At 47.6% G+C, this 25503-nt stretch overlaps 13 protein-coding genes across 13 annotated transcripts; 8 read left to right on the top strand and 5 right to left on the bottom strand.

The window, feature by feature from the left end:
* Positions 1-433: 433 nt before the first annotated feature.
* Positions 434-1375, bottom strand: FOXG_19903 (uncharacterized protein; the record flags this gene model as incomplete). Its single annotated transcript, XM_018400182.1, has 1 exon — positions 434-1375. One exon carries the CDS (start codon positions 1373-1375, stop codon positions 434-436), a length of 942 nt encoding a protein of 313 aa, XP_018245801.1.
* Positions 1376-1959: 584 nt separating this feature from the next.
* Positions 1960-3510, top strand: FOXG_08833 (oxidoreductase). The gene is made up of 4 exons (XM_018387860.1): positions 1960-2649; positions 2700-2877; positions 2928-3047; positions 3098-3510. The coding sequence occupies exons 1-4, from the start codon at positions 2017-2019 to the stop codon at positions 3238-3240; spliced, it is 1074 nt and encodes a 357-aa protein (XP_018245800.1). The 5' UTR covers positions 1960-2016; the 3' UTR covers positions 3241-3510.
* A 148-nt stretch (positions 3511-3658) lies between these two features.
* Positions 3659-5609, bottom strand: FOXG_08832 (uncharacterized protein; the record flags this gene model as incomplete). Its single annotated transcript, XM_018387859.1, has 4 exons — positions 3659-3990; positions 4052-4799; positions 4855-5535; positions 5595-5609. 4 exons carry the CDS (start codon positions 5607-5609, stop codon positions 3959-3961), a joined length of 1476 nt encoding a protein of 491 aa, XP_018245799.1. The 3' UTR covers positions 3659-3958.
* A 685-nt stretch (positions 5610-6294) lies between these two features.
* Positions 6295-8302, top strand: FOXG_08831 (uncharacterized protein). The gene is made up of 5 exons (XM_018387858.1): positions 6295-7191; positions 7241-7503; positions 7556-7681; positions 7737-7855; positions 7916-8302. The coding sequence occupies exons 1-5, from the start codon at positions 6507-6509 to the stop codon at positions 8262-8264; spliced, it is 1542 nt and encodes a 513-aa protein (XP_018245798.1). The 5' UTR covers positions 6295-6506; the 3' UTR covers positions 8265-8302.
* A 566-nt stretch (positions 8303-8868) lies between these two features.
* Positions 8869-11728, top strand: FOXG_08830 (uncharacterized protein). The gene is made up of 4 exons (XM_018387857.1): positions 8869-9127; positions 9190-10468; positions 10520-10989; positions 11036-11728. The coding sequence occupies exons 1-4, from the start codon at positions 8940-8942 to the stop codon at positions 11400-11402; spliced, it is 2304 nt and encodes a 767-aa protein (XP_018245797.1). The 5' UTR covers positions 8869-8939; the 3' UTR covers positions 11403-11728.
* A 461-nt stretch (positions 11729-12189) lies between these two features.
* On the top strand, positions 12190-12932 carry FOXG_08829 (uncharacterized protein; the record flags this gene model as incomplete). The annotated part of the gene is made up of 3 exons (XM_018387856.1): positions 12190-12484; positions 12534-12651; positions 12701-12932. 3 exons carry the CDS (start codon positions 12190-12192, stop codon positions 12831-12833), a joined length of 546 nt encoding a protein of 181 aa, XP_018245796.1. The 3' UTR covers positions 12834-12932.
* Positions 12933-13203: 271 nt separating this feature from the next.
* FOXG_08828 (uncharacterized protein) lies at positions 13204-14499 on the top strand. The gene has a single exon (XM_018387855.1). The coding sequence runs from the start codon at positions 13372-13374 to the stop codon at positions 14209-14211; it is 840 nt and encodes a 279-aa protein (XP_018245795.1). The 5' UTR covers positions 13204-13371; the 3' UTR covers positions 14212-14499.
* Positions 14390-15873, bottom strand: FOXG_08827 (uncharacterized protein; the record flags this gene model as incomplete). The annotated part of the gene is made up of 5 exons (XM_018387854.1): positions 14390-14910; positions 14963-15170; positions 15222-15477; positions 15531-15636; positions 15690-15873. 5 exons carry the CDS (start codon positions 15871-15873, stop codon positions 14390-14392), a joined length of 1275 nt encoding a protein of 424 aa, XP_018245794.1.
* Positions 15874-16954: 1081 nt separating this feature from the next.
* Positions 16955-17328, top strand: FOXG_08826 (uncharacterized protein; the record flags this gene model as incomplete). Its single annotated transcript, XM_018387853.1, has 1 exon — positions 16955-17328. The coding sequence occupies exon 1, from the start codon at positions 17146-17148 to the stop codon at positions 17326-17328; it is 183 nt and encodes a 60-aa protein (XP_018245793.1). The 5' UTR covers positions 16955-17145.
* Positions 17329-17464: 136 nt separating this feature from the next.
* Positions 17465-17850, bottom strand: FOXG_19902 (uncharacterized protein; the record flags this gene model as incomplete). The annotated part of the gene is made up of 2 exons (XM_018400181.1): positions 17465-17733; positions 17778-17850. 2 exons carry the CDS (start codon positions 17848-17850, stop codon positions 17465-17467), a joined length of 342 nt encoding a protein of 113 aa, XP_018245792.1.
* A 27-nt stretch (positions 17851-17877) lies between these two features.
* FOXG_19901 (uncharacterized protein) lies at positions 17878-18138 on the top strand (the record flags this gene model as incomplete). Its single annotated transcript, XM_018400180.1, has 1 exon — positions 17878-18138. One exon carries the CDS (start codon positions 17878-17880, stop codon positions 18136-18138), a length of 261 nt encoding a protein of 86 aa, XP_018245791.1.
* Positions 18139-18621: 483 nt separating this feature from the next.
* On the top strand, positions 18622-19392 carry FOXG_19900 (uncharacterized protein; the record flags this gene model as incomplete). The annotated part of the gene is made up of 1 exon (XM_018400179.1): positions 18622-19392. The coding sequence occupies exon 1, from the start codon at positions 18742-18744 to the stop codon at positions 19390-19392; it is 651 nt and encodes a 216-aa protein (XP_018245790.1). The 5' UTR covers positions 18622-18741.
* A 4332-nt stretch (positions 19393-23724) lies between these two features.
* Positions 23725-24819, bottom strand: FOXG_08824 (uncharacterized protein; the record flags this gene model as incomplete). The annotated part of the gene is made up of 1 exon (XM_018387852.1): positions 23725-24819. The coding sequence occupies one exon, from the start codon at positions 24817-24819 to the stop codon at positions 23725-23727; it is 1095 nt and encodes a 364-aa protein (XP_018245789.1).
* Positions 24820-25503: the final 684 nt, after the last annotated feature.

The following is a 25503-nucleotide window of genomic DNA, read 5'->3' as shown; positions in this document are numbered from 1 at the left end:
AGCTTTATGTCACGCAAATACCCCTTCGCAACTCTTTCGCCTATAACGCATATAATATTTCATTATAAGAATATAATATCTCTATTCCGCTTCCCAATTACATTCCGCATGCCGCAATTGTATGCCATCAATGAAAATTTCAGGAAACTTGCTGCAGATCAATGAACCCTCGCATGAGCGAGGAGAGGATAGGCTCTATTTCACAAACAATGACGTCCGATACGAGAAATGAAGTTCTTTTGCGTACATTCTAAAATTGTAAATATTGGTGTTCCTGATTTGTGTCGTTAGAGATCTGTAAAGGTTATCGCGTGGTGAGAACATGGAGGTTTTTTTTTTTTTTTTTTGACCATATTTCTTTACCTGCCAAAAAGCTTCCCCCCCCCCCCGACTATCCTTACCATCGCCTCGCATACCCCATGAATGAGCGCCATCAACGAACCCCTCCATTAAGCCGAGCCGACAAATAGGACATGAGCGTCGGCGATGGAGAAACTGACGACACTCCAGGGTATTTCGACTGTGGTTCCTCTGATGCAACTAGAGGAAGTGTAGAGAGGAGAGGGGTCACTTGGGTATATCCTCCGTCACCGTCTTCGCTTCGTCCATGGAGATCAATCGCGATATTTACTGCGACATGCGCCAGCCCACGGTCACTGATAACCAAAGCCCCCGCCTGATTTGAAGATCTTTGCCATAACTTTGGGACAATGTCTTCGAGATTCGGGTTGGCTGCTTGCCACGCCACTGAGTCCAGAATAGATGTTCTGGGATTGAACAAGGTGCCCTCACGGTAAGTGGATAGGTCGAGTAAGATCGTGTGATGCATGAAGGTGACAAGGAACTTCTTGAGCTCAGATTTCGATGCTTCGGGCTGGCTAGGGAACGGGACGGACGACATATGGTCCATAAACCACACTCTCCCTCTGATAGCTTTGTAAACCCATATCGCGCTGTCGATCTTTCGGAAACTTATGGTGACCTTGACGACAGCTGATAGATTCCGATCCCATTCTTGAAAAGGGTTTGGAGTGTCAGGTCTGAAAAGAGGATTCAGAAACGCTGAAATTTCATCTCCGATTTGCGATAGGGTAAGGCCCGGTGTTTTGTGCAGCAGTTTTCTAACTCTGAATGAGGACAATAGGAGAGCAATAATGTCATTGTCGATGTGGTTGTTGATGTTGTCCACAAACAGGCGTAGGATATGGCTTTTGCCACCTTGAAAATAACCAAAGGCGATGGGCGAAGCAGAGATTAAGGACTGGAAATTCCCTAGTGATTCAAGACCCTCGAAAATTTGAATCCAGATCTCGAGTGGGAGCCTGGGTAGGTCATTTGAGAGTGGGGGAGTCGAGATGGTTGATGATGAAGCCATTGTGAAGCATCAATGGGTTGTATAAGAACAAAGAATGTTGACAATGGAAAAACAAGTTAGATAAATAAAATTCGAGCAGAAAGGGGGTTTTACCCTCATTTAAACTTTACAATTCTTTACTTAAGCACTGTAATATGGTGGAAGTTCAGGACGAAGGTTCTGATTTAAGTTTAACTTACATTATCTTGCCGAGAAGTCTTTGACTTATACCGATAGAGGAAACTATAATTGTGATATTTCAGTGAAAAAATAAGTCAATATACTAAGAGAAACATATATTCATGCCATGATGATAGTTAATTGAAAGTTCTTCTTCCCAACCTTTGCAAAATCAGATAACATAAAATGGCAATTATCTCCAACCCTTTGGTGCCGGGACCTACTCAGACAATACTCAGAAAATCTTCTCTAAGACTTATCATCATTCAAAGAATTTTTGCTGACATCTGATACTGCTCAAGGGTTATCGAGCTGGCCCCAAGCAACTGAAGTTGAACCACCAATCATGTTGGAGTCTTTACCTTGGGTCATTACTCCACTAAGGATCTGGCTGACGCCAGCCAGACACACTATCCTGGAAACATTGCCTGCAGATCGTATGAGATCCACAAAAGTTGCTGTTGTAAGAAGAATATAAAAGGATGGAACTATTCCTCAGGATTAACTATCCCTATTATCCTCTACCTTTCAATCTCATACATTGCTTCCATTCAAAACCTCTTAGCCACCATCATATCATGGTACAACACGGTCCCAAGACTACGGTTCACCAGCTCGCACAAGAGTATGCACCCATCATCAAGGGCAAGACTATCCTTACGACAGGTGCAAGCCGAGGAGGTCTCGGTGCACTCTTCGTGGAAGCTATTGCAGTCGCAGAACCTGGACTGGCTATTCTAGCTGGCCGGAGTGTTGGCAAGCTCCAGCAAACTGCAGACAATCTTGCTGCCAAGTATCCCAAGCTGAAGACAAAGCTTCTGAGTATTGATCTTGAGTCTCTTCGTTCTGTTCGTGCAGCTGCAGAAGAGGTCAATGGATGGTCAGATGTTCCTAAGATCGATGTCTTGGTCAACAATGCAGGGATTATGGCGACAGACTTCAAGCTGACGGAAGACGGCTTCGAAAATCAATTCGCTTCGAACCATCTGGGTCACTTCTTGTTTACAAATCTGATCATAGATAAGATCCTTGCTTCAGAGACGCCTCGAGTGGTCAGTGTTTCCAGCAATGGCCACCGGCTGGGGCCTATCCGATGGGGTGACCCCAATTTCAGCGTAAGCTTTTACGACACTTCATTATGGAATTACTGCTAACCCGCATATAGAATGGTGAAAGATACAACAAGTGGAGTGCATACGGGCAGTCAAAGACAGCAAACATGTTGTTTGCCATCTCTCTTGCTGAGAAGCTCGGCAGTCGCGGACTCCAGGCGTTCTCCCTCCATCCTGGCGCAATCCTTGATACTTCTTTGGCTAAACATCTAGATACTTTGGATAGTCTGGGTAAGTGCTCAACGGATGACTTATAAAGACTGTCAAGCTAACGAGCGTAGTCGAAGCGGATCGTGCAATGGGGGACCCCTGGGGTTGGGTGGATTGGTCTACTGTCCCAGTTTGCTCCGAGGTCGGTGCTGCAACACACGCGTTTGCTGCTTTCGATCCCGATCTCAAGGGTAAGTAGGACTCCAAATAGTCTCAGATTTACAAAGACTGATCTCGATAGAACATAACGGTGCATATCTGCTTGAATGCCGTCTAGCAGACCCTGTGACTGATACAGTCAGACCGTGGGCGACAAGCTCAACAGAAGCAGAGTTACTTTGGAGGAAAAGTGAAGAGATGGTTGGCCAAAAGTTCTCTTTTTAGATTAGCCACGATCAACGAAGATATGGAGAAGCTAGACTGTGAAAGACAGCAGAGCTTTTACAGTAGTTACTTGTCTATTTTGTTGTTCTCTTAGTAAACATCTCTTATCCCCGGAGGTGAGTGCTGAAACAGAGGCTGAGCTGCTTTAGAGCCCAAGTGAGAAGATGGTTTATTAGACCAGCGGCGAGACTTAAGTCTGTTTGGATGTTTAAAATAACTATGATATCTTCGAACTAGTACGCTAAATATTGACAAGTCAACCTTCCAGTATCCTCCGGTATCCTTTGTACTTTATTCATGTATAGGTTCCAAGGAATTCAATCGAGAGGCTACCATGACTTCTGACTTTCTATGAAGTACCTTACGATCACAATGACAGTCTTTCTGTAGACAACAGCCTCGTGTATCCAGAACTCATCCTGCAGTGTTCCCAATCCAAAGGGATAATTTCCTATTCAATCTTGGTGGTCTAATGGTTTTCAGACTCTCAAGGTATCTGGCGTTCAGTTTGTGAGGTTATGGCTATGGCATCAAGCGATAAGCATTGACTTGATGTGCTGGATTCTGCGCGAGAGGTCGTTGACAGCAACTGATGGTTTGTTGTATCCCGTCGCTAGGAGTAAAGTCTGACTGACAGGGTGAAATGTATAAGATGTGCCCGACTAAAGTAGCCATCTCCTCTAAGAAGGCTGTCCAACTTGAGTTATGTCACAATCATCTAAGCACCGGACCATGTCTCGTGGTGGTTTCCTAGTAAGATTATGTTAGCTTCCAGGCTGATTATCTGACTCCATAACAAAGCGTAACTCACCCTTCAGAAGATGTCTAATGGGCTCTGACTTCAGGTCAAACCCATGAGCTCCAAAGCTATCCAACTGAGCTTCTGAGAAGCAAGTAGGAAGATCAGTTCCTCCAATGTACTTGAGATATTCCAAAGTGGCACTCAAGCAAGGCAAGTGAGCATCAGCCTTAAGACCTTCAAGTACAATCGCTTTGAGCGAGGGCCAAGACTTCTTGATCTCGTTCGGCACCCCAGGTCTGCATAGCGGGTGCACGTCAGAACCCTCAGTGTATGCAACGTCAAGGATGTCAAAGATGTAGTCAGACTTGATGATGCAGCCAGCTCTCCAGATATTCAAGACGCGTGTCATGTCAACACCCCAACCTTCCTGTCGGTTCTTGCGTTCCATGACATCAAATCCCTGGATGAAGCACGCAAGACTTGTGACATAGACGGCTTGTCGTAGTTGTTCAAGAATATGAGCTCGCCTCTCGGGTGCAACTGTGAAGGGCTGTGGGGAGACGGTTCCGATGGAAGCCTTGACGGCACTCCTTTGCTCGACTTCGGCTGAGGCAAGTCGCAGGTAATGGGCGGCGGTCAAACTTGGTGCGGGGACGTGAGAGGCGACAGCTTCGATGTTGGCCCAAACTCCGGTGCCTTCGGAATCGTTGGCATCCTGGACAACGGCATCTCTGATCTGATGCAAGAGAGAGCCGCCATCGACAGGGCTTCGGGTTCTGCAGATAGGGCCGCTGATCGATACGAGGAAGTTGCCTTTCTATATCATGAATGGTTAGCAAGCTTGTAGATAGTCAGCTTTGGAAAGCACTTACAAGTTCTCCCTTCTCACACCAAGAGTCAAATACGTCGCCAATCTCGTCACCAGTCATCTTCAAGCACTTGTCCATAATCTCCCATGCTTCACAGAGACTGGACATGACTCCGTGCTCGATGCCATTATGGATCATCTTAACAAAGTGACCACTTCCACCGGTGCCAATATTGGTCACACAAGGGCGACCTTGGTCATCTTTGGCCGCGATCCTAGAAAGAAGGGGGAGGACCTGCTCGACAGCCCATTTCTCACCACCCGGCATAAGTGAAGGACCATACCGAGCCCCAAAGCTTCCACCTGAAATACCTAGTCCGATATATGCAACACCAAGGGGACGAAGAATCTCCTGTCTCGCTTGTGTGCGTTCGTAGTTCTCGTTCGAAGCGTCGATGAGGATATCGCCTTTTGAGACACGTGACTTGAGTTGCGCGACGACACTATCACCAGGACGGCCATTCGGTAAGCTGAAGATAAAGACCTTGGGTGATCCAAGTCCTTGACAGAGGGTATCGTAGTCCTCGCAGATGTGAATACGTTTCGATAGTCCGGCGGCCTCCGCGTTCTTCGCGACCTTATCGAGACTTGCTCGTGATGTATCAACGATAGACACGTCTAGACCTTTTTCTGCGAAAAGGAGGGAGACGGCGCCCCCCATGGTGCCTGCTCCAATAATACCGACCTAGTGGATGCATGCGTTAGTGACATTGGAGACAGGTAGTGTTGGTCTGGGGTAATTACTTTGGTAATCTCCATTTTGAGTTGTTGATATCAGAATATGTAGTTGATTAAGAGGAAGTGATTAAATCAGGAGGCTTGTCCGTTGAGGATACAGAACTATCTACATTTCATAACACGTCCAACCGAGGATTTAAATACACGAGGATTCCTCAGGAATCACTTGGAACAATCAAGCTGATGTGAGCCTTGATACTGTACTGCCTCAAGTTTCACATGATGAGGTTGACAGTCAACTATCTAAAAGGCGCATATGATCCTCAAAATCAGGGAAACTTCAGACTATGAACGATAATAAAGAACGTTCTTGACGATTTCCTACGAAGAGGTCGACAGTCAACTTGAATAGCGCTCAATAAATCATGACTCGGCCATGCGGAGTCTCCGAATTTTCATGCCGTTCGAAGCCGGAGAACCCCCACGGGGATCGAGAACGACAGACCTGTAGCGTGGAGAAAGAGCCTCATTAAACTTCTCCCCCTACCAAGGCTCTAGTTACGTATCGTGTCCCACTGCCAGGCTGACTGTCGACCACGCACAAGCCAAGTACCGACACTAAAAGCCCCATCCTAGCAAAAATGTCAATGTTCCGATTGGTAGCTGACAGTCAGCCTTTCTCCACAGCTGACTTCTTCGCGACTAGTCTGAAATTGGTAAGTGGTCTCCGAATTTCTCCAAGTTCTGTTGAACATGGGGTTGAACTAGAGAATTGCTCGCGTGAAGCTGAAACTCCAAGATAGATGGAGTTGGCCGATGAAGGGCTTTATGAATTGACATAAATACTTTTCATCCATTCCCCATACCCCAGATAGTTTAATTCCCCAAACCCCAGAGGATCATCACTCATCTGGAGTTCCATCCAACTTTATCTTCTCTTCTTATCTTATCAGGACTTTGTGGTTTTTTCTCACCATCATGACCAACGAGATCACCAACTCGACTGCCACCGGCGCAGCTCGAGCTGAGAAACCCTCCTTCGAGACAAAGGAGAACCTCGAGAGTTTTGTTCCTCACAGCGATCGTCTCGCCCTCGCCCGAACAATGGATCCCGAAACTCGTGCTCGAGTTGAGAAGCGTCTCAAACTCAAGCTCGATGCTCGTTGCGCTCTCTTCGTTCTGATTTACATCATGAACTATCTCGATCGAAACAACATTGCGGCTGCTCGCCTCAAGGGCTTGCAGGATGACCTTAAGCTGGACGATAATGAGTATGCCACATGTCTCAGTATCCTCTATGTTGGTTACATCCTTATGCAAGTCCCCTCCAACATGTTCATCAACAAGATCCAACGACCCTCATTATATCTCGGTGCTATCATGCTCCTTTGGGGCCTGATTTCAACCCTCTCAGGAAACGTCCATAACTTTACCGGAATGGTTGTTATCCGTTTCTTCCTCGGTTTCACTGAAGCTGCCTTCCTGCCCGGAGCGTTGCTTATCCTTTCGAAGTGGTATACCCGCCGGGAACTCACAAAGAGAAATGCTGTCCTCTTTTGTGGTAACTTGATTTCCAATGCATTCTCAGCTTTGATTGCTGCTGGAGTATTATCTGAGATGGATGGCGTGCTCGGGCACGCTTCCTGGCGATGGCTCTTCTGGAGTAAGTCTTTCATCAGTCATAACAAAGAACATGGCTAACAATAACATAGTTGAGGGTGCCATTACCATGTTCATCGCCATCCTGGCCGTCTTCATCCTTCCCGATCTTCCTAGCAACACCCGTGGTTTCTCTCAGGAGGAGCTTGCAGTAGCTCAACTTCGAATGATCGAGGATGTTGGTGAGGCTGATGAGGATGCTGAGGGTCAAGGAGCTGTTGCTGGATTGATGATGGCCCTCAAGGATGGCAAGATTTATGTCATGATGCTTACCTTTGCTGTCTACGTTGTCGGTCTGTCTTTCAACGCCTTCTTCGTAAGACTTCCTCCTATCCCTTGTATCGTTTCCAAATACTGACATTCTATAGCCATCTCTCACCAGCACCCTCGGTTTTGCTTACGTACCAACTCTCCTCATGAGCTCCCCACCCTGGCTCTTTGCATGCATCGTTTCTCTTATCGTTGCCTGGAGTTCTGATCGAACACAGGAGAAGGTATGCTCTCATAAACTCATATTACTTTTGGTCTCCATACTAACCATTTTAAAAGTTCTGGCACATTGTTGGTCCTATCTGCATTGGTTTAGTCGGATTCATCATCAGCATGTCAACACTCAACGTTGCTGCACGATACCTTGCTCTCTTCCTCCAAGCATCTTCTTACGCTGGGTATGTCGCTCTTCTAAAATTATCAACTTATCGAAAATTCCAACTAACATCAAAATTTAGATACATCGTCTTCTATTCTTGGATCAGCTCAACATTCCCTCGCCCTCCTGCCAAGCGAGCCGTGGCCATCGCCCTTATCAACGCCTTCGCACAACTGGGTAACATCGCTGGAAGTTACGTCTGGGGTCTCAAGGAGAATGGCTACCGCAAGAGCTATGGCATTGTCACAGCCATGTTTGGCTGCACCATCGTCGGTGCTCTTGTTCTTCGCATGATGCTTTCCAGGTTGAACAAGCGACTTGAGGAGCTTGAGAGGGCGGAAACAGAAGCCCATGAGGCCGAGAAGGCTCGGGAGGCTCAGACTGATGAGGCTCTTCGTGTTCAAAAGGGCTTCCGTTATCTTGTCTAAGGTTTGGGATAGGGCAAGTAGCCAGTATTTTAGACTGCCCTACCTTAAGCCTGTGTATTTAAAAAAGGCAATCTAAATTGAGATACCGTTTGATCTAGTAGCTGTTTTGGACAAGAACCAGATTTGAATATGTCAAATATGTTAGTCCATGGTTTCATTCGAACTTATACTACCGTGTTTTCTGTGTATCATAGCAGGTCATCACACGAGCAATTGCATGTAAAGTCGCTTATGTTACACAAGTGTTGACGTACGGTAGTGGGGGTTAGCTTGTGAGTACTTTAGCGTGGGTGGTTTGGTGGGGGTCCAAGAGGAGAGCAGAAAAAAGACAATAGGCAAAAGTCCCATTGATAACTAGAAATGCAGGCAATAATTCATACTCTAATAGCAATGACTTATACCAGACAATCTGCTGGAAGTGATATCATCAACAAACATCATGGCTTCAAGTGGTCAGGCGTCCGTCAGCTTACTCTTTCCTGTTTAGATCCGAATGTCTGGTCCCGTGTTTAAGTCGGGCCGAAAGCGTACTAATTGCGGGGCTAAATTGCGGGGATGGGCAAGGGTTCCTGACGACGGGTTTACTAGCCACCGTACGTCGCAAATTCTAACCATCATCCCATCTTCTAAAGCATTCAGACTTTAGCCCTTCGATCCTCAACAGCTGGACGAATCATGGATCCAAACTCAGTCAAGTCCTCTCCTCCTCAACAAGCCCCTACTGTAGAAGAGCCTACAACATGTCGAGAATGTCGACGCCGCAAAGTGAAATGCGATGGTGTCATGCCCGTCTGCTCAATCTGCCGAAAGTACAGAAGGCATTGTCTCTACGACAAGCACAGTAGAACCCGGTTGACCCGAAGGTACATACATGGAGCCCCGTCTATGAGCGACTGGGGAACCTGTCGGGCTAACAGTGACGTAGACAACTCACCCTCCTGGAGGAGCGTCTTGAGAAGGCTGAAACAGTCTTGAGGCGACATTACACCGATGGCCAGATTGCTGAAATGCTAGAAGGTCCAAAAGAAGGACTAGTAACTCAAAATCAACAAGTACCAGCGGCGACACCAGCAACTGCACCTGAATCGGCGCCTACACCAGCACTGACCTTGGGAACGACGCCGGGGTTAGTCAGCTTGCCAAATACAACCCCAACCCCAGGCAATGTGGACAACCTCTTACAGCTGCCAAACCAGACACCCGACCCTAGTATTTATATGACAGGCACAGGAAATGCAGGAACATTCACTACGGATCCCCTGCTTCTAGCACCCATTGGTGAATTAGATGCAGCCCCTGGACTCTGGACTGCGTCACAAGACACAGCTTTCGAGGCCACTCCAGCTCCAGCCGACAACTTCGAGTGGAACGAACAAGAGACATCATGGGGGACATATGATCCCGCGACTTGGTCTATAACAAACCATGTTGACGGAAACCCCCAAGCTATCATGGACGGCATGGCCTCTCTAACCATTGGTGATCAAAAGAGAGGATACTATGGCGCCGCTTCTGGATCCGCCCTCTTACGTCAGATCCTATCTGCCCGTCCAGATGGAGAAGAAGTTGACGCCGAAGTGGCACTACATGAGATTGAGTCTCTATTTCAACAACACTCGGATCATTCACAATGGTTTCGTTCTCAAGCTATGTTGACCAGAGTGGCTGTCGAGAACCTTATCGATGCCTTCTTTGTCTTCTATCATCCTACGTTTCCTATCGTGCATGAGCCCACTTTTCGAGCGCAGTATGCAGGCACGCTTCCTTGTGCCAACAAAGGCCACTGGAACACGCTGGCAAACATTCTCGCAGCCTTGGGATCGTTTGCGAGCAGTAACGTTGCTGATGCTACAGACCTACCGATCTTCCAGGCCGCACAAAAGAGCTTGTTTTCAAACTACCTTGAGGTTGGAAACCTAACCCTTGTGCAAGCTTTCAGTTTGTCCTCGAACTATATGCAAAAGCGAAACAAACCCAATACTGGCTTCAACTATGGTGGCTTAGCTATTCGACTGGCCATTGGTCTTGGACTTCATAAGGACTTGGAGGGGAACAGTCTTTCTCCCTTACAGACAGAGACTCGACGCAGGATATGGTGGTGTCTATGCGTGCTTGATGTTGGCGCCACTATCACGTATGGCAGACCTTTGAATTGGCCCCAGGCTGGCGTCGAGACTGCTTTCCCTCTGAATATTCACGAAAAGGTCAGTTGATAAGAACGAATCACGCGAACTTCTTATTGATTGTTACTATAGGATCTAACCCAAGACTCCACTCACTGCCCACCAGAAGTCGAGGGCATCACGATGTACACCTATATCCGAGTTCAGTCAGCTTATCATCTCAGCACCATGACCGTCTATAACCGTCTTATCACCAGCCCCTTCCCATCCGCCACGGAGCTAATAACTCTGGATGATGTCTGCATCGGCTCTTGGCTGGCCCAAGTACCATATTACTATCTTGCTGTACCCCCTCCAGACTCCGAGTTCGCGCTGGGCATGGGTATTTCTGAGTGGCGTTACCGAAATCTCAGAATCGTCATGTATCGCCCATTCTTGGTCCGCTGGGCACGATCATCCGCACAGAACGCGCAGCAAAACTTGACGAGTAGCGAGAACCTCGCTGTATTCAGATGTCTGGATGCTGCGAAAGAATCAATCACACATATTCAAGGATACTGGACGTCTCGCTCACATTCAAGGCTCGCAGCCTTTTATATTCTGTAGGCTATTCCCAAACCTCTGCCAACCGTCAACTAACAATGTCAGGTATTTCCTATTCCACGCTACACTAATTCCTGTCCACTGCTTAAGGCAGAACCCCCATCACGCACTGGCACCCGACTGGCGCGCGCAGATCCAGGCGTCCCTATCCATCATGGGTGCCATGGCAGAGCTCAACCCCAATAGCTCCAAGTGTCGCGATATTACTCTCAAGCTGTGCTGGCCACACTTGGATGAAGAGGGTGCCCGCACATACTGTGACAATGCCCCATTCGTCCCGAGTGTAGGAGACAGCGAGGCAGCTTCAATAATCAATGGTTATAATACATGGTGCGAGTCGATGACGAACGCCGGGATATCGGTCCCATATGACTGGGCGGATGACAACGACTCGGCTCTCGGGTTCTTTTAATAGTAATTACTATTTGGGAAGCTGTTTCCTCAACGATCGGCCAAGATCCTCGCTAGATGCTGCATAAAAACCTGTCTCTTGTCAATCAATGCAACCAAGCAAAAGCCTAATAGATCTCGTGTCAGGCTCAAGACCAATGCAATGCTGTCTTTTGAGAACGAGGTGCAAGTTGTGATGGCATTAAACTGATGTTATAACTGCCGGAAGACTATTTAATTGCATAAAGACATTAAACTTTCTTGACCGCACCAACGTTGCACTCTCATGCAACCTCCGCGACGGCCCAGCGATGATCGTTATGAACGAATAAACCTTCAACCGGTTCCAAATTATTCCAGTTTCTTGTCTGAAAAGTCATCAAAGCATTTTATGCTCATAATTAGTCTTGAAATCCTCAAACAAATCTGTACCACCACGTCCACGTGCTTTTTCAGTTCAGCAGTCTAAAAAGCATCGACCATCAAAGCGGTAGGACATCAAAGGATCATCAGTTCATGCCTGTAGTGCCTGAGCGGCCAATGCCGTCCCCGAAGCATCCGAAAGACGCGCACGAGGCTGTAAAGTCAATCATAATGGGCAAATACTCTGTAAAGCTATGAGAGAATTTGAGAAGCTGGCTCAGTGCTACCTTACCATCGAGAATGGAATGATACTTTCCGATTCGGCATGGCATATCTACCGTAGTCCCAAGAGACTCTTGACTATAAATAAGCGTAATAAATCCCCAAGAAATTGGTCTGGCTCATACCATCTCAGTACAACCTCAAGACTCAAACCAATATTCAACATGAAGTGCACCTCTGCCGCCTTTGCCCTCCTGGCCGCAGCCGCAGCCGGTGTCCAAGCAGCCAACATCCAACTTGTTGGCTCTGTTCTGAACAGCGCTGCAAAAGAACCATTCGAAAAGAGTAAAACCCTCGTCTATGCCGGTGGCAAGACAAAGCGTGATGCACCCAAGGTTTATGAGCCAGATCCCAACCGGGATTACAACCTCGAAGACGGTTACATCTTTGTCCTTCAGTGTACCACTGTTGGATTCAGGCCTGAGTGCATCTCGTTTGGTTCTGAACCCGGAAAGTGCGGTATGTTGCACCCCATCCTCTCAATATGAGTGATACTGATGATGGGCAGTCTCTTACTTCGACTTTGACCCCAAGAAGGGCGACGATCCAACCTCAATCTCGGATGCATTTAACCACAATGTCACTTCTATTTCCACCAACACTGGTGGCGTATGCCAATTCTACCAGTAAGTAGTCTCTTCCTCCGTAGGCGCAGCGATCTAATCGCATGAAAAGTTATACTGGTTGCGATGACAAGCTTGATGACCGTGGATTGAGCACTTCTTACAACTACAACCTTAACGTGTCTTTGCCAGAGGACTCTCGAACCGTCGAGTACTTCAGGAACATCACTAGCTGGAGATGTTGAATACCACAACTCCCTTCTGCAAGACATGAACTCATATGATTTCCCTGAGCTCAAGTGTTAATGGTTCGTATGAGAATATTGGAAACCCGAAAATACGACAATGATTGATGTAATTTGTTGAGCTATCAAGATAATCTTCGTTCTGTATGGCCGAGGTTTCAACTGAGCATTCTCGCTGGGACACCTTTCTTCAAATTTTTGGGTTTTATAAAGTCACAATATGAATTAGGTAGTTATGATGCACAATACTACATAATTCTATCGGATATACATCCGGGTCATCCCTCGGCCCGGCATGCACTTTTACAGTTCATATCACATCACATCATCATGCCCAAGGTTTCCCCACCAATTTTGAACTCAGTCAATACAAAAATGGCAAGCACCGACTCAGCTACTATTCTTGATGTTTGCGCGTACCACAGACGCGACCTTGACCTTGTGCTGATTTGATCAAGATCTCACGAAAACCAGGTTGTCCGCGAATCCATAGAAAGCCGCTTCGCCGCTTCACCGGGAGCGAAACTTGGTGCACTTGATGTTCTTCCGAATGAGTTACTGGACATCATACTTGGATACCTTGATACATTTCCGCTTTCGCCATGTCAACCGGCGAGCCCGGATCTTGGCAAGCGAGCTTCAAGAATACAAGCGTGTCGTCAAACATGGCATGGAAGGCTTTCGCAGCATGTTGCGTACGCGACTGGCGACTCATTTCACATTTGGGGACATGTACCGTGCATTAACGACTGAGACATGCTCGTTATGCAAAAACTTTGGCGGCTTTCTTTTTCTGCCAACTGCCACCCGCTGCTGTTTCGCGTGTATTGAGAATGCTCCTGAGCTCCGTGTTATCAGCCTGGTCGCCTTCAAAAAGCTCACAAAGGTAAAAATGAAGTGGTTGACGTATCACATTGGACATGTTGTTAGAATGGTTCCCGGCATCTACTCTATGGGAGAGAAACCGGCAAGACGTCCAGGTCTACTACTAGCAGAAGTGGAGGCTGCCCGGATGTTGTCAGCGCTTTGCCTCCTGACTCCAGATGCAAATGAGGCTCTAGAGATGCAGAATGAGAAGAAGAACTATCGTTTCATGGTGTCGACTGCATACCCGTGGTATGATCCAAATACTGGACAGGTTCACAGTGGGGTCAGTTGCAAAGGTTGCCAGATTCGCCTGGAGACTCTTGCTGCGGCCAGTCGAGATCGCGACGGTGTGTTTTCTTCCAGCGGTTATCAGTCCCATTTTGAGACTTGCACAGAAGCAAAAGCTTTATTCAAAGAGAGTGCGGGCGGAACAAGGAAGGTGGTGGAACCACAATTCACTCGCCGTAAGGGTTATTTCAACACATTGGATCGAGACGGTCTACCAAGATAAGAGGCAGCATGCCATGTACATTATAATGAAGAACGATAGGGTTTACAAGTTTTGATTAAGCAACAGGAAATATGAGGTCTGAGAAGGAGACTGACATGAGATGTCTATCAGAACAGCTAGTTGAGCCAGGTGTGAGAGCAAATCCAGTAAATCGCGTTTTGCCTTATCTCGAGTACTATCATACTGTTGCTCCAGACTCTTGCACCAATCTCTCCAATCTGTTAAGGTATATCTTCCTCTTATGTACAGATATTTCAAAGAATAGCAATTTGCAAAACTCTATTGGTGACACTCGTAGGATATCTAGCTTTTGTTGTGGTGTAGTAGTGTCCGTACTGGTTTGGCTTGATGTCGACTGTAAAGCATTGTAATCGAGTTTTGCTCTCAGGACGATGACATTTCCAACGACATAGAAGTCAGGCGGAGGTAGTTTCCAGATAGCATCCTGATTTCTATCTGCTTGAGTGTTGTTTGTAAACGTGGTGTTATTGAAGTCGGACAATGGTAGCCCGTAGGCTGACCGGTACAAACTGACGATCGATGTGATGTAGCCTTGATCAATCCTCGGCACTAAGTCGTGTTCGTTGACAACAGCATAGATATGCCGAGTTTGAGGAAGGCTTTGAGCCAGTTCAGTGATGTTGGTCGAAGTAACAGGCGGGGCTCCGAATGTGACGAGCGAGAACTTTGCATTCGATACTTGTAAAGGCTATCAGCTCGTGAGACACGCAGTGGGAAGACCTGTACTAACATTCACTTGGGAAATGGCAAACAAAGTGCAGAAATATCATGGCTGCAACCGCTCCGCCAGCCGAGTGGCCTGTGAATACTATGTCTTCCAAACTCTTGTCGGCTGTGACTTGACGGATGATCTCCTCAGTAAGCCAGGGAAGAAGAGTAGCTGCACAAGCTAAGAAACCACTGTGGGCAAAAATTCTTTCATCACTACCCGGGAAAGCCTCAAAGTAACTGTTAGTGTTTGGAAGAAATCGAAAGCTCCTGGGACTTACAAAGACTGAGGCAGCGTCCTTCTGGTTCCTGTTACAGTTTACAAGATGGTCTGTCTTGCAAGATGTGCCTCTAATGGAAACAAACAAGGTATTTGTATCTTCTGATTTCCATATTGAAGTTGCTTTGACTGTTCCAGTGATAGAAGGTGTCCGAGAGATCACTGGTACAAGGTCACCTCCAGGATGGACATCTGGTTTGTAGACGGAGCATGCGCATCTGCAGGCGGCAAGCAGCAGCTCGAGTAAGTCACGATCCCTGCCAAGATTCGACTGGATTAGAAGGCTCCTGTTATCTTGGGACAGACATACCCAGTCCACGGCTGTGAGATTTGTTCATCAACCTTTGAGTTTTCGTACTTCGATATCTCCTTGGCAAGCCGTGATAGATGAAACTGTAACAAGTCTCCATGTTCTCCTAGTTTAAACGTTTATCAGCATGCTAAATATATCTCAAATGAACTTATTTACTTTGATCATCCAACTGATCAAGTACAAAGTCCAGGCATTCGAGCAGCTCAGTCACAGCTACAGAGAAGGCTTGTGAGTTGGCACTGAATTCCGCTTGAGATGTTGGCGCTGAAGCAGCAGCTGCAATTGAAGTCTTTGTAATCGATCTTGCATTCCGACCTTTGAGAACTTTTGAAGCCCACATTGTTCAAATATTTCTATCACTTGTGATCAAAGTCTCAAGTTTTCTACGATGGAAGGGAGGAAGCCAAGATAATGCCTTGCTGCGCCACGTGCTGCACTGCCACTCCTATGTCGATCAGCGCTTAGTAGCACTCAGACTAACCTTATCGGGTGGGGTACAGTTGACCATTAAGCTACCAGCCTACTACAAGAGTTCAATATTCTACAACCATCCCTTTTAGTGTGACACAGATACTATAAAAAACGTGAAGTCTAGAATGACTGACCCAGCTCTGAAGCAACCTAATATTCCAGGTGTCCCTTTGGACTTTTCCTCACCAATCATTGACCACTCATCCTATTTCACCTTATTCTTCCCTTATCACCTTCATTCAACGCTCACTCCAAGAGTCACTCTCCTCTCATCTCTTTTTCATATTTCCACTTATTTTAAAATTTCGAGGAAGGCATCGCGATATTATTTCTTTTCAACATCTCCCCTTCCCTTCGCAAGCAAGCCTTCCAGATGCCCCATCATCTTCCTTTCTCTTGGGAAATCCCACCTTGTCCAAATCTCTTCCAAGTAATATCCCAGCATGCCTGGAAGACCAGAGTTCTCTGGAATAAGCCTAATTACTCGCTCAAATCCTTGTTCCAGTCCCAACTAGCAGGTAAGTTATTCGAGCTTGGCCTGAGTGTTCAAACAACTATCCAGAGACACTAGCTCGTAACAAGAACCTTGATATACATCCATCCCGGCCCTCGACCTGCTATTGTTTCGACTCGTTTCCAGGTACAGCTCTTGTCAGTGTCGAAGTATAGTAAGTAATTGTGCTTTATCACTCTAGGTCACCGAAATATATAACTAATCATGTGGTTTCCAGTTGACTCATCATCTCGAAACACGATAGTCAGTCAGACAGTCGCAACTCCCAGAGATTCAGAGCAACAAAGTATCACCGATATCGGTAATGGCTCCGTTCTGATGAGCGGTCTAAGCGTCGGAAATTGCCACAGCTCGAGACTGGAGACGTCACGACTGAGCACCTCAAACGAGTCTATGACACAATGGTAGACAGTATCCTCGAAACTGTTGATTTAGACAAGACCATGGTCACATAATGCCTCAGGAAGTGGGTTAAAAAACTCGCTCTGAGCGAGTATCTACAGACGACAAGCATCGACGAGTACAAGGTCTGGAAAGCGGTCAAGAAGCTGCAGATCGCGTCGACTCACCTGCTGCATACCAGCACCACATCTCATTCATATCATTGTGCTGCCCACCATTCGTCAAATGAGCATCAGAACCATCAAGCTTGCCGAAGACCACCGATATTTTGTGCGGATCATTAGACGGTCCCAGATGTCGAAATGGCTACCCTTTGCCATCGGGCTCTATGAGCAGCTACACGTTGCTCTCTTGATTGTGGATAGCGACAGAAACGCCCGCGAGCCCGTGCTCACCAAGGAGAGCTGAAATAGCAACGAAGTTTGGGTTGTCTGCCCCAGAGGCCTCTCTGCTTACCTACTGCGAGCCCTACCCATGCCAATTTTGGAACGCAAAAAAAAGATGTCTGCACTCTCTGATGTCGTGATTGGTGTTTTGAATGATGTCACCCAGATGAGCATGGCGAACTGTCAGCTTGGCTGTTACAACCACCCGAGTTCAAGCGACTGAGAAGGCCGGGAATATTCTGCGCAAAGAGTGTAGGCCAAACGTTGACCAGGCGTCGCTCAAGCCATAATTGGATGGGTGGCTCAGTGAGCCACACATTCGTGTCCTGCCAGAGGAGATTAAAAATGATCTCTTTTTCTGGTGTGAGGATCACTCGCCAACACGGTGTGATCTCATCCGGTCGTGCCTTGATGACGAACGGGAGACCTGGGATTATCAGACATCGGTCCCGTGAACTGTGAACCTCATACTCCTAAATCTGGTGGCTCGCAGTCCTTGCGATACTGCGCTCGACTTGGTAAGAAGGCCTTGCGTCTTAGCCATGCTAACCCCGGAGAGGCCCAATGACTCATGGGTCGGTCTCGCAATGGACTCAAGTTGCTTTCTCTCTACTACGACGATGATATGCAGACCGAGAAGCGAATTAAAGACATTGAAGACAATGTGGCTAGAATCGCCACCGCTGTGGAGCAGAATGTCACTTCACGTCACAACGACAAGGCTTACATCACAGAGCTTCGGTCTCTCTGTGTCCAGGAGCTTGGCAATATCCCAGAGTGCCTCCGACGTCTCGCTGGTGCCGACTTGTCGCCTCTAAGTTCTCTGTGCTGATATTAGCTCTCAGCCACAAGTCTCAACTGCAAATAACGCATCTGGCTCACAACTTTTACTTTCCATGCATTAAAGTAACGAATCTTCTTCGATGTGCAACATGTGAAACTTATATCGCCAATTTTAAGCTTCATGAGCTTATGAGGAGATTCACTAACATTACCTAAACTTTATATGAATTATTATAAAGTGGTAAGATCTCTCCCAAATCTCTTCCATGTTTAGACTGGATCAACTTCTTTCAGTCATACCTACAGACAAAGATCTCTCAATACTTCATTATCCTTGTCTACCCCAAACATGCCTGATAGGTGGCGTCCACAACATATGAGCCTCGACCAGTTCGACACTGCATTGAAGCAAGCCTGTCACATCAACACCAGTTTCAACTTTCCACAGAGACCTTACAAAAAAGCCCGAACTCTCTGTGTCCACTTCGAGATAGAAACAAGTTGGGAACCTTGGGGTTGAAAGTGCAACTGACCGCATCCGAGTTGTCTTCGTCGACACTTATGGCTATGATACTGCCTCGTTCATGATCAAGGACGGCGATCCTGATCATGAAGCAGCCTGGGTTCGGCGCTCAAAGAGCTCGTGGCAAACATGGACGAGGACTGTCTCGCCGTACTGCACAACATTGGTCACGGGGAGCGAATTGTAAACCCTTCCCGAAACCGTGAGGAACTCCATCTCAGTCAGTCACATGTATATGTCAGAAACACCTCACTTATACAGGACCCGATGATTGATTTCAATCGTCTAAGACACAGAATCTTTGACCCCTCCCCATCAAATGTACTTATTCTTCTCGATTGCTGCCATGCGGCTAGTGGTAGCATGGAACAAAGACACGATCTCATCGCTGCCAGCAGATTCGTGGACGTTGACACCCACTATGAACCCCAGGGCTTCACAGAGAATGTCGTGCAGCCGCTAGAACATACTTACAATCAAGAGAAAATCTTGAGCACATTAAAGCTCTACAATCGACTAGCCACAAGGCATTTTGTCATGAAGAATGGGACGCCAGAGCTGGCAGCTATGCCAATCTTCCCCCAGCACCATGGCAGCCACTATCTTCCGATTTTCGTGCTGCCTGTGCGGCCCGACGATAACCAGTCCTGGCATCTAGCTCCTTCGGTAGGGTTACGGCTTCAAACAGTTAATGTCATTTTCTCAGTGAATCTCAACAGCACCGATATTCAAAACTGGGTGCTATGCAAGGTTGGAGCGGCGGCCGCCTATATGGAGTGAGCCAGCACATCAGAGTTGATAAGGTTTATAAGTACGCTTCGTCGATCATTATCATTTTTGTGGTCATCTTTGCCATTTGGTATAGTCTACCCAAAGATCCCGCTACTAGATTTATTGGCTTTTAGTATAATGAAGATGCTGCCTTAAGGGGGGTTTGGGCTCAGAGGTGATAAAACACAAGCCCTTTATCCTGAGCGAGAAAAGGATTTAAGTATATTTAGTACAAGTTTAGTTAGCTACAATACTAATTATTTTAACCCTTTAGCTCAATGTTACAACAGCCCTGATCAGCGCTGCCCTCAAATCAAACAAATCAAATCCGGGGTCATATTTGAGATATTTGATAACTCTCAAGACTGGATTTGTTGTTTGAAATATTTATTCAAATATTTCAAATATTTCAAATCTGACTCTCTATGCTTCCATGCTAACATCTCCAATCTCCCATTGGACCTCCTCCCCCCCACCTATTGTCGCCCCTAGCTTCACCGCACCATGTCTGACCCAGTTCTTAAGGCATTGTAACTTCTCCAGCGTTTCCGTCGTCATCGAAAGCCTCTGCGTCGTCAGCGTTAGCTTGGCTAGGCTGAACGCCTCTTTGCAAATCAGTTGCCCTTCCCGGGTATCCCGGCTTTTTGCGGGGGCCAATTGGCTGATCATCGGGAATTGTCCCTGGTGAGCCATCCACCACTCGATTGGATCCTCAGTCTCTTGCGGCTCTAGCCGAAGATACCGCTCAAGCTCGCTTCCCATCACCGTGGTCTTCGCTGTCCTGCTTTTAATCCATTGCTTGAACACGCTAACTTCAGTTGTCGTCCTTGGTACGCTTAAGGATGTCGATGTGTCCATGATCATCTTCTGCTGCTCATCCACCGGCCGGTTGCAGTGGTACCAACGGTCCAAGTAGTCAGACAGTCCAATTTTGGCATCCCTCACCCACACAAGCTGCTCTTCCGACGCCCAGTTCACCTCCAGATAGTTCATGCCGAGTGATGGGTGGAGGATGATGGATGCAGCGAACAACGGTGAGTCTCCAAGCTTGGTGTAGTACTCGTTTAGTTTCTGCCAGGCAGTCATGATGGACAGTCTTAAATAGTGTCGGTGATCCTTTCCCATGTCATCGATTCCTAATGATCCTGATGGCTTGCCTGATCCATCATCGCATTGTCTCGAGCCACGATCTGACAAGGGGCCTTGCCTGGACTTTCGCGGATGGATATCCGTCTCGCAATCCCTAAATCGAGCAGGAAGCTGCCGGTTACGGTCTGGTCGCCCTCGAGCCAGCTCGGCCTGCGAGTTGGTGTCCTGCCCCCCTGCCTCGTCTGGAACGGCATGATGGAACAGCTTCCGATCCTCTAGGTGTTCCAGCAAGTACTCCATACCCGTCATCACTTCCCAGAGCCGTCCGTTACCTCCTTCGCTGCCCCAGCCCTGCGTTCTCATAGTCTGTAGATAGAATGGCTCAAGAATAAGTTTGATTTCTGCCAACAGTCTCCAGTCATCTCCCTTCAGCATGTCGGCCTCCGGTAGCCATTTCTCCACTTCTGGGTGGACCAAGAACGCCCTGATGTCTCCCTGCTTGACGAGCGCTCGAGAGATCATGAGATAAGTGGAGTTCCATCTCGTATCGTTATTCATTACGACCTCTAGCTCTGCCGTCGACTCACTCGCCAAGAGGTATTCTTGTGCTTCGTCGTTCTCGCGTGAGATCCTTTTGAAGAGCTCACACCTCTGAGGGGAAAATCTGATGAATTTGACAACATTGTGGAGCTTTCCCACCGGCCCTTTCTTTCTCCAGTGTCGTAGGTCATCCTCGCGCCGGCCGAGAAGATCAAATACCTGCGATTCGGCCTCGAAAGACTCGAAATCTTCGCCGTAGAGAAAGGCGCGAGCAACCAGGTTCAGGATATGCCCATAGCAGCGCATACGTCTGGCCCGAACGTCCGCCAGACTCATCTCTGCGTCGAGATCTCCGTAAAAGTTCACGAGACAGCTGTCGTTTGAAGATGCGTTGTCCGAGATCACGGTTCCGACTCGGTCCTCTATCTTCCATTCTCGCACAACTTGCCCGAGCGTCACCGCAAGACTTTCTCCGCTATGACACCCTAGCTGGCGACGGAGTGCCAATAGGCGCGACTGGTGCTTGCCCTGGCGGTCAAGAAAATGAGCTGTGACTGCCATAACAGCATGCCGATTAGGCGATGTCCACAGGTCGAACCCCAGATGGATTTTAGTAAGGGCATCTGAGAGCTCCTGCTTGATCTCATCTTTCTTAGACTTGTACGTGTCATCCAGCAAACGGCCCATCGATTGCCGGCTCCATGGTATCTGGTCAGCTAGGTGAGGGTCAAGCTGCCAAGCGAGCTGCTGAAAGAATGTATCGCTGAAGAAGGAAAAAGGAACATTGGTGTTGATCAGAAGTCCCAGGCTCAGTTCTCGGATCATCTTGACTCTAGCACGCGGCACGGCGCTGTACTGCAAGCGTCGTCGCTTAGGCCGTTCAGATTCATCGGTTGACAGATCTGGATCAGCTGCTTGACTGCTCTCGAAAATCCTGTGAGACCTGGCGTTGGTCAATAGTGCTCAAGCTCGCGACGTCACATTCACATTCACATACTTGCGGAGATGGTCCGCTGCCGAACTCGTAGCAGCAGCGGCGAAGAACTCAGGCTGACCCTTCGCGTCACACAAACGACAGGCCCAGTAAGGACTCAAAGGACTGTCGTTAGTGTCGATCTCAACAAGAAAAAATCCATGGCGCTTGATCCAGCTCTTCCGGCCCTTCGAGCCCTTCCGGGACAAGGACTCTTCCAAAACATATCGTTTGTTCCTCCACACTGCTCGCGGAAGATCTGCAACAGTAGGGTGGTCTGGCAATGCCGACTGCGTCGTCAGCTCGAATTGACTCGCCAAATTCCTCGGTGGTCGAAGAAAAGAAAAGGCAGAGGGTGGAGGCGAAGGAAGCATGATGTCGTCGGATTCCATCGGGTTAGGCGTCGACTCGTGGGAGGAATGGTACGCGTTGAAAGGTAAACAAACTAGCACCGACGCGACTTGATGTCGCGAGGACGGGACGTAAAAGTTAAGGAGCTACTTTCTCCCCCACCAGCCTGACCGTGGTACTGGGGTAGCTCACTAATGGAAGGCTTGATGGATGACTTTGATTGGCTGGGGTCGCTCACCAGCCAGGTTCCGGGTAAGCTGTGAAAGCGCGGTCAACGGTCTGGCAGCATGGACGCTGGATGGCATATTGTGTATCAAATATATCAAATGTTATTTCAAATCGAGGATTTTGTATTTGTTTGATTGAAATAAAATTTTGGCATATTTGATTGATTTGTTTGGCAATTTGTTTGATTGGATTTGATCTGGGGGCTGCGCTGGCCCTGATCCAGCTTAAGCAATACTTCCAAGAATTGTTATTCGTCGAAGAGGAATGGTCATGCCTTTGGCGACCAATATCACCAGTCAGAATTCCATCCGTTTGAAAACCAACCTCACATTTATGGCTGTATACAAACATCAATAGTGGTCTGATTTTTCTGAACCTGATTCAAACTTCTCACTGACTACCAAGTTGTTTTACTGCATACCCTAAGCGAACCCAAGAGGCCGAAGCAGCCCCCTGCCAAGAACGTCAGTGTCGTTCTCCGGATGGAGGACCAGGCTTGACTTTCATTAAGCCAGAGGTCCGAGTACCTGGTCTGACTTTGAGTTTCACGCAGCCTCGTTGGGATCCAGGTGCACCGGGGAGCAACAGCCCCCGTAGCATAGCTCTAATTCAGCCCAAACTCCAGCCTCTTGGGTCATCCGTCGTCACAAGCCTTGGGTCTGTAAAACAGGACGGACTCGATATAGGATACATAAACTAACCAGTCAACGAAGTCTAAATATGGCCTACAACATTCTAACCTTATCGAGATATTTCTGTCACTCATGATCGATGTCTCAAGTGTTCTCATCCTAACGAGCTGGACAGTGGTGTTGTGGCTCAGCGCTAGCTATCAATGTCAAGCCACAAGATTCCTGATCTGCAACAAATATATACGGATTTGGAATTAGCTTGTTGAATCTTGGCAGGGGCTAGCCGATGCGATTTGTCAAACTAAGTAAGGACAAATCTTGGGGCAAAACTTTAAAGTTCCCCGAGAAACGGTCGCTTCCCCCGTGCTGGAACCATGTCTTTCTTGGACTACTAGCTAAGTCAACTTCAGTTAGTCTGACCAGCACGAGAGAAAGTGGAACGACATGTACAGCCACAGATGGTCTCGATTGTGTCTTATTAGTTGTAATTATATCATTTTTAACGCTAGATACGAGAAGTTACTGTAGCTACACTAGCAACCTCAAAACGAACATGCCAGCAATATTCGCTAATACACATGTAAGAACATTTGTCTTGATATGGCCCGCACTATTAACAGTGATCGGGGAATCGGGACTCCAGCTATCATCGCCAGAGCCTTTCGTGGCTGGCTTTCCAGTAGAGGGGGTATAATTTTGAGAGGAGGGGGAATTGTTGCCAGATGAGCCGGATTCATTGCTCGAGGCACCAGAAGTGTCGCCTGCATATGGGTTGCCGGCTTTCTGGTTAGGAATGGGATATGAGGTATCATCTCCAGCGGCGGCCGTATCAGATGAGCCTGTGTCGTCTGCTGAAGACGAAGGCTGACCACCGGAGCCAGCAGGGGAGGAGTTGGAGGGAGAAAAGTGATAGCCAGCGGTAGGTGTCTCAGATAATAGCCGGGTTCCAGGAACAACGGTATCTGTCTCATCGGAAGATTCTCCATCATTTGCAGAATCTCCGTTGTTTGATTGGGGCTGCATGGATCCAATGTTGGAAATATCTTGGCTCTCTTGACTTCCACTGCCGGAGTCTTGTGCAGCCGAATCTCCAGAGCCTGGAGAATTATTTATAGAAAGAGAAGCACCATGGTTATTCAGTGCATGACCAGCATCAGAGCCAGATGAATCAGTCTCAGAAGTTGAACTGGTGTCGGATTGCTGGCTCTGGCCAAGTGGAATCTGCGTTGGTTGTGCAAGAGGTACAACAACATAACCGGAAGAGGAGTATGCTTCAACAGACTCAGTTGGAAATGTCAAAGTAGCAACTTTGGTCCCTGAACCTCCGCACTTGTCACACTTGACCACCGCAGATGTGAAGCCAGGTGGAGGAGCGGTCTCAATGGGCAAGGGCTGACAATTTACACTTGAACATGATTGTGTAATGGTGTAAACCTTTGTTGTCAGGCCTTGGGGGTAGAACTCTTGATATATGCGAGTATACTGGTTGTAATAGCCATTGGGGCCTTTTGTGACGGTGATGACAGGTAGAGTAGTGGTTGTAGCGCAAGGATCAGAGATCACTCGGGCGTATACAAGTAATAGGAAGCTCAGGCCACAGCTTATTGTTGTTAATCTCGTCATGGTGACTTTGGTTTGGGTATTTAAAGAGTATGGGTATGTTAGTGGCAAGAGAGTGTTTGTGTAGGTCAATGGGGATGAAAGGAGTGTTGTAAGGCTGAGTGTAAAGTCAAAGGAGTGTTAGAGACGTCTGGGTCCACTTGTTGATGGGTGAGACATTTCGAGTACTTATGGCATTTCATAAAATATCAAAGCATCACGATCTCTCTAATAAGTTCATGCACAGTCGGCAACTCCACGGAAAGCCTCTAGAAAGAGATTCGACCATAAAGTTCAATCCATGAAATGGGTCTCGACCTTTCAGCGGCCATACCTAGCTCGCAGGTTGAACGCCTCCAAACGGTGGCCTCGTGGTCGACCTGGAATGTTCAGACATATTGAAGTTCTAGTGTAATGTCTATTTCTTGGTCTGATAGCAGAAATCACGGAGGAACCAGGTAGGTGGGTGTCCACCGTCCGGCGATAAGCGAGTTCCCATCAAAACCGCAAGTGAGTTTGGCGGCCCAAGAGCTTGGGTCATAGTGGCGGAAAGATACTGTTTTAGTCTTGAAGCAAGCCTCCTATTAGAAAGCTAGAATCATCCAACTCTATTCACTCCACAGTTATCCTTCCAGAACGTAGATGGCGCTGGTGTTTGATCTTCATATCTGTCAGCGAGGCCTAGGCCAGAACCATCAACGCCACATT

The sequence above is a fragment of the Fusarium oxysporum genome, chromosome 2, assembly GCF_000149955.1.
Source record: "Fusarium oxysporum f. sp. lycopersici 4287 chromosome 2, whole genome shotgun sequence".
In the NCBI taxonomy this organism is placed as follows: domain Eukaryota; kingdom Fungi; phylum Ascomycota; class Sordariomycetes; order Hypocreales; family Nectriaceae; genus Fusarium; species Fusarium oxysporum.
The sequence above is the reverse complement of the archived record's forward strand: the minus strand, read 5'-3'. Positions and strand labels throughout refer to the sequence as shown.

Coding starts and splice junctions, on each gene's coding strand:
- FOXG_08833 (XM_018387860.1), top strand. CDS start 2,017: ATGGAACTATTCCTCAGGATTAACTATCCCTATTATCCTCTACCTTTC. Junction 2,650..2,699: donor GGGGTGACCCCAATTTCAGC/GTAAGCTTTTAC, acceptor ACCCGCATATAG/AATGGTGAAAGATACAACAA. Junction 2,878..2,927: donor AGATACTTTGGATAGTCTGG/GTAAGTGCTCAA, acceptor TAACGAGCGTAG/TCGAAGCGGATCGTGCAATG.
- FOXG_08831 (XM_018387858.1), top strand. CDS start 6,507: ATGACCAACGAGATCACCAACTCGACTGCCACCGGCGCAGCTCGAGCT. Junction 7,192..7,240: donor CTGGCGATGGCTCTTCTGGA/GTAAGTCTTTCA, acceptor ACAATAACATAG/TTGAGGGTGCCATTACCATG. Junction 7,682..7,736: donor CTGATCGAACACAGGAGAAG/GTATGCTCTCAT, acceptor CCATTTTAAAAG/TTCTGGCACATTGTTGGTCC.
- FOXG_08830 (XM_018387857.1), top strand. CDS start 8,940: ATGGATCCAAACTCAGTCAAGTCCTCTCCTCCTCAACAAGCCCCTACT. Junction 9,128..9,189: donor AGAACCCGGTTGACCCGAAG/GTACATACATGG, acceptor ACAGTGACGTAG/ACAACTCACCCTCCTGGAGG. Junction 10,469..10,519: donor CTCTGAATATTCACGAAAAG/GTCAGTTGATAA, acceptor TTGTTACTATAG/GATCTAACCCAAGACTCCAC.
- FOXG_08828 (XM_018387855.1), top strand. CDS start 13,372: ATGTTCTTCCGAATGAGTTACTGGACATCATACTTGGATACCTTGATA.